Source organism: Pelodiscus sinensis, chromosome 2 (genome assembly GCF_052426305.1).
Source record: "Pelodiscus sinensis isolate ZL-2025 chromosome 2, ASM5242630v1, whole genome shotgun sequence".
NCBI classification, from domain to species: domain Eukaryota; kingdom Metazoa; phylum Chordata; order Testudines; family Trionychidae; genus Pelodiscus; species Pelodiscus sinensis.
The window spans coordinates 148585258-148600235 of NC_143053.1; the positions used below are offsets into that span (position 1 = coordinate 148585258).

The following is a 14978-nucleotide window of genomic DNA, read 5'->3' on the forward strand; positions in this document are numbered from 1 at the left end:
CTTCCCCCTGTTGCCTGCCTGTGCAGGGTGTGTGTGTGTGTAGGAGTCCTGGGACTGTATGCCAGCTCTAACTTCTCAGGAAGCATGTGCTCTTCCTCTGCTCCCGACAACAGCCATACCGGGATTCCTACTCCCTCCCCCCTCCCGTTGTAACCCATTCCCCCTTCCCTCCCCCAGATCCAGGGACCCCCCGCCCCCCCGCTTTAACCCAATCCCCCTCACATCCCCTCCCCTAGAGCTAAGCACACACCCCCAACGCAATCCCCTTCTGCTCCCCCAGAGCCAGGCCCCCTCCCCACTCTAACCCAATCCCCCTCCCCCCCCAACCTTATGCCCGGGTCCTGAAGCCAGAGCCAGAGCCACTGCCACCGCTGCTACCTCCACGCTGCTATCTCCCTACAGGCACTGGGCGCATGCACTGAGCAGTCAGCTTTGAGCATGTGCTGGCCAGGACTCCATGCACACACCCCCACCTGATCCCCTTCCCCTCCTCTAGAGCCAGGCATTCCCTCCCCCCCCCCCACCCTAACCCAATTCCCCTCCTCCCCTCTAACCTTATGCCCAGGTCCTTGAGCCGGAGCAACCACCACACTTGGAGCTGGAGCTGCCTCCTGCGCTCAGCAGCCAGCTGCTAGCACGTATAGACTGGGACGCTGAGTGTGACCTGGCCTGCACATGCAGGATATGACGTAGTGCGCTGGCTGCTGTGAGCAGAACAGTGGAGGCCTTGAGCACACATGCAGTTCAAAGCAGCCCAACTGTGAGACTGGCTGACCTGAGCAGTTCCGGGTTCGTCACAGTTCCATCAGGAGCCACAATTTTTTTCTCCACAAGCCACGGGTTGGCCACCGCTGGATTAATCCTTTGTTTGAATTTTTTATATGTATCCTCTCTGAATTTACAGCATTTACTCTGAGAATTTTCTTTTAGCTGGTTTAGAAGCAATGAAAAAATGTAAATATCTTAACAAATTATTTAACAAATCTTACATGTTGTTCCACATTTTTGTTGATTTTTGAGATGGTTTAAGGTTGTCGAACTCTTCAAAGATAATATATTTCCAGTATGGGCTGGCCTCTGGCTGATCATGCTGAACATGATTTCTTTAAGAAGTGTGATGTAATGGTGGCAGCTACACCATCATCGCAAAAGATTGATCTAACTAGCCTTCTTTGGAAGGTACTATTATGCTCAGCTATTCATCTTTCAGCTTTTCTCAAGGGTACGTTTTCCTTATCAGGGAGGAAGCCAGGGTACGTCTAAACTACATGCCTCCGTCGACAGAGGCATGTAGATTAGCCAGATTGGCAGAGGGAAATGAAGCCGCTATTAAAATAATCGCGGCTTCATTTAAATTTAAATGGCTGCCCCGCTCTGCCGATCAGCTGTTTGTCGGCAGATCGGGGCAGTCTGGACGCGCCGCGCCGACAAAGAAGCCTTTCTTGATCGGCACAGGTATGCCTCGTGAAACCAGGTTTACCTGTGCCGATCAAGAAAGGCTTCTTTGTCGGCGCGGCGCGTCCAGACTGCCCCGATCTGCCGACAAACAGTTGATCGGCAGAGCGGGGCAGCCATTTAAATTTAAATGAAGCCGCGATTATTTTAATCGCGGCTTCATTTCCCTCTGCCGATCTGGCTAATCTACATGCCTCCGTCGACGGAGGCATGTAGTCTAGACGCACCCCCTGTGAATAACTTAATAGTTGTTATAAATTAAATTGTAAATCAGTGAGGGGTTTTACTTATTTTCCAGCTGCATTTGGTGGCTTTGAACTTGCCATTTTCTGGTGCCGTGCGAGCTGATTATCAATGCTTTCAACAAGCCCGAGCGACTGGTTTAACATCAACATACAGAGCTTTCCTGTCATCCCATTTGCAAGATCTGGCTACAGTTGTGAGAAAAACAGACAGATACAATCTACCAATAGTTAATCTTAAGGTAAAAATAAATGCTTTATTTGCTGTGTAAAGGTGATCTCTAGCTATGCAAATTCTTTAGAAGTCAACTGAGGTAACAGATTTTTTTCTTCCTTGCTTCTTGGCTCTGAAATGTTTGATCGCAGTATCTTATAAGCTATAGGAAAAGCCTTGTTTTTCCCATCTACATCCTTATGACAAGTATAGCTATGCAATGTCTCACACTTACACTAGAAGCAGCTGTCTTTTCAATTTCTTTTTCAACACTATAAGGCTAATGGTAGAAACCAAGTAATGGGAATGTTTGGCTTACAGTGAACTGATGACAAAGCAATGATATAATATGTAACTTTTTTTATATTTCTCTTTCAATAATCCTGTTTTTGAATCAGCCTTAGAATGCTCATCCCCAAGGCAAGCCTTTGTTTCTCAAGGTCATACGCTAGCCCTGTGCCTATAGAGCTTAGTAGACTGAGGTAACTAGATGTCCAATCTTTAATGATAGTGAGCCAAATTCACGTCTTAGGCCTGGTTTACAATAGGACTTAACACCAAAAGTAGTCACCCATGGTCGATTATCTAAGTGATGCATCCATACTGCCAACCCTGTTGTGCTGCCCTTGAGGGGAGCTTAAATTGATTCCTATAATCCAGCTTTCCACCAGGAGTAATGCTATTCCTGGCCATGCATGGCCAAAGTGACACTAGTGTAGACACTGCATTTCTGGAAATTCAATACATTTGGCCTCCAGGAGGCCTCCTACAGCTGTCTGTTCTGTCCTCTCTGGCCACAACTTCCACCTCGACTGTTCTCCTGTTGAGCTCAAAAATCCCCAGGAATTGTGGCAATGACCCGTCCCATCTGGTCAACTTGTCAGATGGAACTCTAGTCTTCACTACTCAGTTCCATGAAGCTCTCACATAGGAACCCTTCAGTCCTTCTCACAAGGTTCTTGGGGAGGCCAGCCTTATTCCAGCCTCGGTGGTAGGACATCTTCCCATGCCAAGCCATTAGTAAGTAGTCTGGTGTCATGGAATCATACAGCACTGAAGGGAAAGAAGCACTTTCTCCAGCAAGCTGCAAGTGCCAGACATGGTATGGGCTGGACACAGTGGGAAGCTGACCCACCCCTTCCCCAACTCCCACCTGGAGGCACCTGTCCTGGCCAGGAAAGTAGAAAGTTCTGAGAAGCCACGTATGCCGGACACAGCAGGAAGCTGCCCTCTCCTGCCTCTTCCATACTGCCTGTAGGCTCCTGGCCTGGCTGTCCTCTTACCATGACTGCCTGCCTCTGGACAAAATGTGTCCCAATGTTCCCCTGGGACTTCTAGGCACCTGCTGTAAAGTGTCCCTTTTAAAGCAAAAATGTGACCATATATGAAACACAATGCTGTTCTCTGAACCGAGACCTTTGGTGTCAGCGAAGAGATTAGGGGTAGGTTTCACACACAGTATATCCTGTGATGTCTGCCCTTGTAACTTTTATTTGCAGCTGGGACAGCTGCCAGCTTGGTGCATCCTACACCTCCCACTGCATTTGCTAGCCTGGCTCACATCCACAGGCAAAAATGGAATAGGGATGACATGTTCAGGGAGCAAATGGAATGCCTGCATTTCCTCAAGCAGGAAATCCAGGCAGAGTGGCAGGACTGGGTCACCGAGCGGCAGGAGCGGAGGGCCAAATGGGAGGAGAGAAAGGCTGCCAAGGAGCAGCTCATGTGCCAGCACAGGATGATGTTCTCCACCCTGACCGCTGCGATGGAGCACATGACAACCTCCCTGGAATAGGTCACTGTCCAGAACCCCACCCACCCCAAGACTGCCTCTTCCCTCCAGGCCATCAGGAGTCAGCCCCACTTCCATTCCTATGCCCGCCTCGCCCCTTTCAGTTCTCTTTCCTTCAAGGTATCTCTCATAAGCACTGCCCCTTGCTGTGCTCTCCTTATGGTGCTGGTGTCCAGCTGCTCAAACTCTCAGACTAGGCACTCTTCCTTAGCCCCCCACCATGCCAGAAAGGTTTTCCTTGTTTTCACACATGTTACGGTGCACACAACAAGCCATCACCATGAAGGAGATGCTGCATTCACTAAGATCCCAGCGAGTCCTGAGACTCCTGAACTTCCCCTTTAAATATCCAAATGCACATTCCACCACAATTTAGCACTTGCTGAGCCTGCTGTTGAACTCCTCCTTGATGGGGTTCAGGCTGTCTGTGTAGAGCTTCATAAGCCAGAGGAGCAAGGGGTAGGCTGGCTTGCCCAGGATCACTATGGGTATGTCCACCTCTCCAACTCTGAATGTCTGCTCAGGGGGAAAAGTTCTGGCATGCATCTTTCAAAAGAGGCAAGAGTTCTGAAAGATGTGCACATCGTGCACCTTTCCCAGCCATCAGACATTGATGTTGGTGAAGTGGCCCTTGTAATCCATGTGTGCCTGCAGCACCATGGAGAAGTATCCCTTGCTGTTGATGTACTTTGAGGCATAGTGGTCAGGGGACAGAATGGGGATGTGTTCTATCTATGGTGCCCCCACAGCTAGGGAAGCCCATGGTGGCAAAGCCCTCCATGATGTTGTCCATGTTCCCCAGAGTCAGGAGCTTCCATAGCAGGGTGATATTGATGGTCTTGGCTACTTATATGAGAACAGCCTCGACTGTCTATTTCCCCACCCTGAGCTGGTTTCCAACGGAGTGGTAGCTGTCTAGCATGGCAAGCTTCCATAGGACAATGACCATGCACTTCTGCACAGTTGGAGTGGGTCTCATGAGGTGTCCTGTTGACACAGGGCAGGAAGGAGCCATTGGCAGAGCTCCGGGAATGTGGCCTTGCGCATGCAGAAGTTCTGCAGCCATTGCTGATTGTCCCATCTCTGCATGACGATGTGGTCCCACCAATCTGAGCTCATCTCCCAGCACCAGAAGTAGCATTCCACTGTGTCCAGTGGACTGAGTTGCAGCCGCAGCAGAATGAGTGTCAAGGTTTGCCTGAGCAGGGCCTCCATGCCACACCACGGTTCATCCTCCTTATCCGCGTCCTAGTGGAGCAACATATGGGCACTCTCAAAGTACTGCACCATGAGGTGTACCACAAGGGACATGAGCATGACAATGTTTTGCAGCACCCTGGGCTCCATGCTTGTAGTGCTGTGGCATCTGTGCAGGCAACCATGGCATGAAAAGGCATGCACATACGAAGGAGGAGGGAGTAGAAGAGTGCCTTCTGGAATGTGGCCAACATCAGTCCCTGGAATCACCTGCTGCTGAGTTTTGGACCCAGCGGATACCAAAAGCGTAGCCTGGACTGCCAAGCTCCCCAAAGTGCCGCCTCGCTCTCTGAGTCGCTGGCAGGTTCTGTAAATGTGGATGCGCTACCTTGGACTACATTTAATTTTTGCCTGATTTGAGGACACAGACCTGCACCTTTTCCACAACAAGTGCCCAGAAATTGCCCATAGTAGATTCAGCCTTCTCTTGAAGTGTAGGCATGCCCTTAAAGAATAGTTCAACAGGATTTACACCATGGTAACTAAGCAGACACTCACATTTTTTAGAATCTGAGTAATCTTGTGGTGCCTTACATATACACAAGCATGCCAAAGCACAGCTCTGAAATACTGGCTGTCTTCCCACACTAACTAATCACCCAACTGACTTGTAGGAATAACATCTGATTTCCCAACTCTCAGAAGGGCGGGGGTTTCCATTCAGAAATCCCCTTGAGTTCAGAACTGTGGGAGGAGACTTCTTCAGAATAAAAACAGTTCCTGTTCTCATTGGGATGAGAAGTGAATTCTCATAGACAGTTACAAAATACTAGCATCTTGTATTACAATTAACCAGTTGTAATGACCCTCGAATGATTTTAGTTTTACCAGAAACAGGACTGACAATTTAAAAATTGCTTTGAGCTTTCTTTTCAAGTAGAAATCAGATTTTATTAGGGATGTGGAAATTTTCAAGTAACCTTTTGGATCATCACAAAGATTAATTAAATTAATCCCACCTCCAACTTTGCCTGCTACAGTTGTGGCTCTTAAACTCCAGTTCTCTAGTTTAGACTTTCAAACTATTAGAAAAAAAAGAATTTACCGCAGACACAGACACAGGTGCATGAGATCAAGGCAGGAGGGTAGAAAAAAGAAGACGGCTGAGAAATAAAGTATGCAGGAACTAACTTGTACAAGGTCTTTTTAAGAAGAAGCTTTACATTTGGTGAAGAGAGAAGAGTCTAAGTTGCTCTGAGTTTGTGAGCTAAGGAGGACAGGAGAGGTGTACATGATAATGGAAAAGGGTTAGAAAGTGAGTTGACAGAGACAACTGTGAGGAAAAAGGCTTGAGGCAGAGAAGTAGACCTGAGATTTATCCAGGGAGGTAGTTTGAAATGAGGTCTCCTAGGAATAGTGTAGAGATTTGCATGAATGAACTTGTTGATGAAATCATGAGGATTTTAGAAATAAAAGAGATTTTGGATTTATAGAATACCTTAAGCACTTCATAATGTGATAAAAGCCTTGGTAAAATATGGCTTTTAAAATTACAATAGGGAGAAGTACTCTTCAACAACTGGGAGTCTGTGTTTAGTGGCAGCGGAGGACAGTTCAACATCCAGATTCCTATATACTCCTTTGATGGGAGAAATGTCATGACAGATCCATCTTGGTGAGTTCACACTGCTTTTTCTGTATTGCATGAAATGTACTCTTATTAGCTAGTAAGTATCAAAATACCATGAGTTGCTAGATGTGTCAAAAGTTAACTTCCACCTTCTCCTCTCATCCTTTCCCATCCTTCTCCATTCCCCTTCTCCTCCATTCCTACTCTCCTAATGATTGCAGAGAGGGACAGGAGGAAGAGAACAGAGCATAGAATACCTCTGATGTCCCCATTTCCTCTCTTCCCACCCAAATCTTCTGCCTCACTTTGCTTTCTGCATTCGTATTGCGTCAAGTGAATTTACAGAAGGGGTGTGGAGATAATGGCTGCTATAGGTTTAGGCATCAGATCTGATGTACAGATAAAGGATTGTTTCAGGAATATAACTTTAAACATTACTGTTTAGGCCACAAAAAGTCATATGGCATGGTTCAACTGCAAATGGGATCTGGCTAGTTAACAACTACTGTGAAGCTTGGCGGACAGCTGACATGACAGTTATGGGACAAGCATCAGCACTAACAACTGGGAAACTTCTGGATCAAAAGCCTTACAGCTGCAATAATAAGTTTATTGTTCTGTGTATTGAAAACAGTTTTGTATCTGATATCCAAAGAAAATAATTAATCTATTGCACATAGAAAACATTTGAATTTTATTTCATAAAAAGTTGACACTGAAATTTAATGCTAATGGTGTAAATATTCTATTTTTTTTAATTGCACATTTACAAATAAAACCAAAGAAAGCATACCTCAAGACAGACTATTTTAGCAGGGTGGACTTCAATCTTGGTTTAGAGGGCTAGCTGGCAGGTGGCCTTTTGAACCACTTAAACCCCACATAGGGATTGCATGAGGAGCCAGCAGGCTGAGCAACCATGCAGAAGTGTCTGTTAACTCCTGGTATGCTGTAGTTCTGGTCTCCATTTTGGCCTATGCAGGGCTGGGGATGAAGATCACTTTGAGGATGAGCCAAGTGTGGTCTGAGAGCAAGACTAAGGGACGGACCACAAATCCATGTTTGTTCAGATCTAGTGACTCCACAGTCAACCAACACAGAAGGGCTGCTACTGCTACTCCAGCCCATGGGAGCCCTCCACCTTGGCTGTAGATTGTAGGGGATGAATTTCATCTCCTCTTGTTCCCTCTTTCTAGCTGACTACTCAGATCAGGATTAATTTAAAAAACGAGATCCTAAAGTTAGGCTCCCTACATTCTGTAGTGCTGGGAGTTTTGAAGGAACTTGCTGTCCTAATTTAGTGGAAGCTAGCTATGAATGTAATAGACCAATTTCAGGCTCCCATTTTTTACAGTTTGGCATTGGGCATTGTAGGAGGATTGAATTTGAAAACAGTGAAAACAAAATCTGATTCATACATTGGTGCTACTATTGTCAGGAAACCACAAGCGAGGTTGACAGAAAACATCCTGACAGTACTAATGAGTTTTACTGCCACATCTGAGCACAGTAAATGTAGATATAAGAACCAAACTTTATTCATTCCACTGCATTGTAGAGGAAGCTGTTTCATAGTGTTAACGGACACTGCTGAAAGACGGACACCTGTCATGTTTTCTTTAAATTAGTTTTGGACAATGCTATCCCATTAAGTTATATGTAAAAGTGACTGTCTTATTCACCCTCCCCCCCCCCCTCCCCCCCCCCGCTCCTCTCCTCGTGAGACTATTGCTTTTTCACTGGTATTATTCTTGTTAATATCGACTAATCTGTACTTAGTTATAGAAATCATCAGTAAGTATTAATGTCTCACACAAACAGTATTACCATAACATATGTATGTCTCCTCTGTATTTTCCTACAATATATTTTAACTTAAGGTATTTACTTTTTGCCATAATCTAACAGACTATATCAGTAAAAGATGAATTTCCACATTATAATTTTGTAAGTTTAAGATAGAGACTAGATTTGAAATGGCTACTCTTTTAGATTTTGTGACTCCTCTACTATCAAAGCAGTAATTTACTACTTCAGTAGCTACTTTCATTCAAGTGAAAATTCCCATCCATATGGCTTTTATTATCATAAATGCATTAGTTTTTTATAAAATGTAATATATGAAATCCAGTTTTATTTTTCCATTTTAAGTAATACAAAAGCATCTTTCCTGGGTTATCTGAGTCACCTGTTTGCTTTCTCGCTGTAAATGTACATTTCATTGCTATAATGTTCTAATGAGGCAAAGCTGCTTTTTTATCATAGTTAATGTGGTTTTGAACAACAAATCAATATGCTTATTTAAGTTTCATATCTTCAAAAAGCTGAAGGTGCCTGTAAAGTGCTCAGCGCTTTCATCCCTGAACTAGGAGCTGAGGATCCTGCCAGGTGCTGAATTTCATAAGCCCTGATCCTGCCAGGCAATCCATGCTGAGTCCCACTGAGATCAGTGAGATTTCACATGGGTGCAGGATCTGCTTCCAGGGACTGATTGCAAGAGAGGAGCTTTAAGAATGCTTGCATCTAGCAGCCCCTGTCCTGCTGAAAAGCAAGATTGTTAGTGGCACCAACAGGACGTTAGAGCAACCCTAGTAATTTCACTGTACTAGTGACTTCTCCCCTTAATAAGAAAGCCTCATACAAGGAAATTTTGTGTTCTCTACAGGTATTACTCTACTTTCAGAATTAGAAGAATTTTACTGAGGTTATGTCACTACCACTTACGTTGACTCTTCCTGATGACTGACATGGCTACTCCCAGTCATAGGGATGGGTTTTTATGCCAATGGGAGACCATAGAGCAGTGGTTCTCAACCTATTTACCACTGTGAGCCACATATTTAGCTCTGTGTATTAAGAGGGCCTCATTCACACAATGTATATGCTATCTTTGTGTCACAAGGGCCATAACAATGTGCTGATTGAATCGTGGGTTGAAAACTACTGACATAGAGAAAACTACTGAACCAGCATTGCTGCAGCCGTGTAAGTGTAGACATGCCTTAAGTAAACAATAACAGGTTTATCACTTTTAACTGCTTTGGAGTACAGAAGGCAGTCTCCTGTGCAGATGAAAATGTAACTATAGTGAGCATGTTAATCTCACTTACTCACTATGGGTCAGCACAAAGACTAGGCCCCATGTAAGACCCAGTCAAAACCTCACAATAGAACTTGCAAGGGCCATAGACCTTGGAGTGGTCCAATGTACTGGAGAGACAGCAGTCTGTCAGTAAAGCAATCAGAATGTTGAACACTGTCTTTCATACTATCATAGGGGGCCATTTAAGAGAAGACAGATGCACCTCTCCATGCCTGAAAAAATACATGGCAGGGCTGCTCTGACAGATGTTAAGGTCAACACATGTTGCCAAATTTAGACCTGACATAAACAGGTGAAACTGCTGGCCTTTGCCTTTCTACACCATGGCGAGAAAAAATAAACTAACAAAATTAATAGTAATTGGTAAATTTTTAATTATCTCAAAGAAAGATTGTACTATGGTTAGGGCACTAGCTGGGAACACAAGAACACTCAGGTTCAATTCACATTTTTGTTCAACCCTTCCTGTGTGACTTCAGCTTTCCCTGGCCCAGCTCTCTATATGTAAAATGGGCACAGTAGCATTTCACCATCTTCCAGGGTTTAGGCTTTGTTGATTGGATGTGTCTGATTTATTTCCCAAGATTCGTTGTGTGGCACAAAGGGAGTATACTGGCTCTGTGTGGGTCATAGCTATTCACTAAGCCCAGAACTGTCTTCCCTAACTTGGTAGCAGCAGTAACCACTGGCAGGACATGATCCATATACCAACGCAGCATGTCAGCTGCTGTTGCATTGGGCAGGACTGCTTTTAGGGGCAGGTGAACAGAGCAGTTATCCTCACGGCCAACCACCAGGGGGACAATATACCACTGGCCACTTGGCCTTTTTTTGGTGGGGGGAGGGCACATCTCTGATGCACTGCCAAAAATGTAGGCAGAATGCTGAGAGTCACCTGTGGTATTGAGATGCCTTCTGTGCCCACACATTAGTCAAGAAGCAAATGACAACAGTATAAAACTCCTCTCAGTGTGATAATAGTACCAGTTATCAGAAAGCTGATTTTTACCAGCAGGTATCATTGAAACAAATCACTCATTTTAATTAAAAATAGTGCCCCAGTGTCAAATCTCATTTGAATTTGTCCAACCCAGCAAAGATCAGAAGGTTGCCCAAGAGTGTACCAGCAGAATTTACCTCAGTATTTTCAAATAAATTAAAATACATATGTCAAAATCTCCCCCATCTTATTTTTAACAAGGCTTCACTGAGGCAATTGTTTTGCATTAGTTCCTGTGAAAAAGCAAGGTACTGTATAACTTTGTGGAGAATTCTGGGGAGGCCAGTTATAGCTCAAATAAGAACGTGAAGGTTAAACTGTGTAGTGGGTGGTATATTGAATGATTCAACCACACTACAGCAGAAGAGATACTGTTGAACAGAACATTTCAAAAGAGACTGTGCTACATTGTCTACACTGGTGAGGCTTTGTTTGAAGAGCTGCCTTGTATTATTGGTGCAAATGCACTTTAAAAAGAGCCCCTGACAGCTTGGAAGAAGTTCAAAGAAAAGCAACAGAGAAATAAAAATAAGCTTTTGAGTAACTAGGGCATGATTATCACAAGTTGCACTTATTGAATTAAAAGTACTACTTTAAAACTAATTTAATCTGTTGCAATTATTACAAAATCAAATTTAAGATGTTATATTTGTTTAGTTTATCCTTAGAAGTGGAGAACTGAGCACATGCATTAGAGGAAAGAACTGTTCATGTGTCTGTTTATAAACAGAGGTTACAAAACGGGGCAGCTCAGGGAAATCTAATGTGTCAGAAGCAGGTCAATAATATCAGAAATGTAACCATCTGGATTGAGTGACTGCACCAAGAGCACCTGATGGAGTCACAATGTTATTTTTCTTTAATACGTTGAATGTGAGAGCAGGTTACTGTGTTGCGATGATTTGCAACTCAGTCTATTTATAACACCTACTCTCGAACAATACAAAAATTACAGTGGTGGTGAATACTATACTTAAACATTTATTTGACATATTCACGTGATTTATTACAGACACAACCATCCAAAGAAAAGAATCATAAAGGACAATAAAATAAAAAAAGAATGATTATCAGCACATTGTGAGCTAGCTAAGCCACAGAAAAAGGGGATTCCTGGAATCCTGGACATTTCATGGCCTGAGCTCCCACTTTCAAAGCCATCAGTGTCTAAATTACTGTACGTAGTAATTAATCTTTTGAATTACTTCAAGCATATATTATCAAGTTACATTGGATCTTATTTAAATACAAAACAAAACAGAGAGGGTAATCATCTTCAAGGGGACAAGTATCAGAGGGGTAGCCATGTTAGTCTGGATCTGCAAGAACAACGAGAAGACCTGTGGCACCTTATAGACTAACAGATTTATTGGAGGATAAGCTTTTGTGGGCAAAGACCCACTTCATCAGATGTATGTCATGTATCTGACAAAGTGGTTCTTTGCCCATGTAAGTTTATGCTCCAATAAATCTGTTAGTCTATAAGGTGCCACAGGACTTCTCATTGATCTTCAAGGGGACATACCCTTAAGGGGAATTATTATAACTGCATAGAATGATAATAGAAGGTATCACATAAGGAAATATGAAAATCAGCATGACTGGTCAAATCTTTTACTGCATTTCCCCCAGGATTTTTTTTCCATCCAGCTCATAGACAGAAGTTGTTTTCTGATGGAGGAGCCCTCTTACTCAAGTTTAGCCCTTCTAGATTGATTGAGGGCTCTTCCAGGCTCACTGCACTACAAGGACATTTCTCAGGAATCCACAGAGCTCTGAGACCCTCCAATCAGTGGAAGATCTGAGAATCTAAGCCCTAGATGGTAAGGATCCTATGGTTCAAACTCAGAGCCACAAATTCATCGGGTGCAGAGGCTCCGCACTGGCACAGCGTGGAACCAAGAGGCATTTCCTTCTTTTCAACCATTATTTCGTTCAGGATGGTGCAAATATTATGTAATCTCTCATAGTGTTGATCACTAGTTATACACCACTGAACAATTACCTTTCCTTGATGTGCCATGCTTGATGTGAATGGCTTTGTCCCAACAGTGGTGCTCCTATTATACCTCTTTCCACTTCCACATAGAATTGAGTTATTAATTTCTAATACAGCTTACACAACTTCCTTTACATTATCCGTAGCTCAGTGCCTTCAGAATCTTATTGGGCTTTGAGCACAAGAGGTTTCCAGACTAGAAACTTTCTAAGCAGGGGATTTTTTTTGAGGCCCTCAACATGGCTTTTATGCTCCTGGCTTTTGTTTTCAGACTGTGAGAACTTGTCTTTGCAATGTCTGCCATTGGTCCCAGCCTGGTTAATAGCTCAAACACTTTTTGATTCCACTTCTTCCATACTTCTGATAACTACATATACTGTTTTTAAAAGAAACAGCAGGTGCCTTCCAAGCGGTTCCTACAGAAAAGATAGGGTACATCTACACAGCAACATTATTTCAAAATAACTTAGGGTATGTCTACACTACAAAGTTAATTTGAACTAACAGCTGTTAGTTCGTACTAACTTTAATAGCAGCTATACATGCAAACTGCTAGTTCGAATTTAAATCGAACTAGCGGAGCGCTTAATTCGAACTAGGTAAACCTCATTCTGCGAGGACTAACGCCTAGTTCAAATTAAGTAGTTCGAATTAAGGGCTGTGTAGCCACTTAATTCGAACTAGTTGGAGGCTAGCCCTTCCAAGGTTGCCCTGGTGGCCACTCTGGGCCAAACCGGGGAAACTCTTCTGCCCCCCTCCCAGCCCTGGAGCCCTTCAAGGGGCATGGTTTGGGTGCAGTGCTCATGCCAGTTGCAAGCCTGCCAGCACCCAACCAGCAGACCCTGCACCTGGCACGGCATGAGCCAGCCACCCGCTGCCACCCAGCCATCCGCCTCTTCCCAGGACCAGGCTGGTGGCTCCCAGGAGCCTGCCCGAGGCCACAAGACGCAGATGCCCACCTGGTCTAGTGCGGAGATGGTGGACCTCATCCAGGTTTGGGGAGAGGCCTCCAATGTCCACGACCTCTGCACTAGGCACAGGAATGCTAATTTGAATTAGTTTTTAGGTCTAGATGCACTAATTCGAATTAGCTTAGTTCGAATTAACTAATTCAAATTAAGTTAGTTCGAATTAGTGCTGTAGTGTAGACATACCCTTAGTGCTCAGCTACACAGCAGGCAGTTATTTCAAAATAATGTTGAAATACTGTTAAGCTGGAAGACTTCTTACTTTGACTCCTGTAACACTCATTGTATGAGGAGTAAGGCAAGTTGGAGGACGAGTGATTTGTTTTGAAATAAGTACTGTGTAGATGCTCCCAATTTCGAAATAAGCTACGCAATTGATGTATCTCAATTTGCGTAGCTTATTTTGAGTTAAGCTCTGCTGTGTAGATGCACCCTTAGACCAGCTTAAAAAGGCAAGAGAAAGTTGCTGCCTTGAGTTCAATGGCAGTTTTCTCAGGTTCAGTTGATTCTGCCTGAAAAAACGGCCAGGATATGCAGCTGTCCTAGTTTGCCAAGAACCTTCCTTTTTAGGATGTCACACTTAACACAGCCAAAAAGCAAATATGCCGGGGGCAGTTATGGTCATATGAGTGTACCAAATAGTAAAGATTAAAAAAATTCAAAGTCACCGACGATATGTTTAAAGCATGGAAAAGCAAATGCTGTCGCAAACAATCAACACATACAAAACAGTGTCACTCATGTAAGCCATTAACCAAATACCACTGAAGGCACAAGACAAACTTATACCCACTTCAATGGGTTTTGGAGCAGGTACCTAGGGAACTGTTTCATTTGGTTAGCTATTCCTCCTCCAGCACTCCTCCTTTTCTCAGCTACCCAGCCAACAACAAGCTTTGACCCAGATGTTCAAAACATAATTGGGTCCTTAACCCCCATTGCAACTAAAACTCCCAGCTAAACACGTCTAGCAGAAACAAGGTGGGCAAGGTAATGCCTTTCTCACTAACAGAAGTTGGTCCAATAGGAGACAAGATATTGAGCTACATTGACAAAAGAACTCTTTATGTAACTCAGAAACTTGTCTCTTTTACCAACAGACATTGGTGTAATAGAAGACATTACCTCACCCACCTCTTCTCTAATCTCCTGGGATCAACATGGGCACAGTAATATTGCAGAGTTCTAGCAGAGGCAGATCACAGCTGTCATTGGGTTTGAAAGCGTGGGTATGTCTATACTGCATTCCTCTTTCGAGAGAGGAATGCAAATGCAGCTAAGAGAAATTGCAAATGAAGAGCGGATTTGAATTTCCCATGCTTCATTTGCATAATCATGTCTGGCGCTATTTCAAAATACCCTATTTCAAAAAAAGAAA

At 43.8% G+C, this 14978-nt stretch overlaps 1 protein-coding gene across 5 annotated transcripts in view; it reads left to right on the top strand.

Moving 5' to 3' along the window:
* Nucleotides 1-14158, top strand: part of COL15A1 (collagen type XV alpha 1 chain) — a 268400-nt gene extending 254242 nt beyond the window's left edge. For all 5 annotated transcript variants that reach the window (XM_075921580.2, XM_075921581.2, XM_075921579.2 and 2 more), the window contains 3 exons: nt 1754-1939; nt 6460-6575; nt 6976-14158. In XM_075921580.2, coding sequence (XP_075777695.2) covers nt 1754-1939; nt 6460-6575; nt 6976-7192 — 519 coding nt within the window. In that variant the 3' untranslated portion in view covers nt 7193-14158. The remainder of the gene's footprint in view (nt 1-1753; nt 1940-6459; nt 6576-6975) is intronic.
* Nucleotides 14159-14978: the final 820 nt, after the last annotated feature.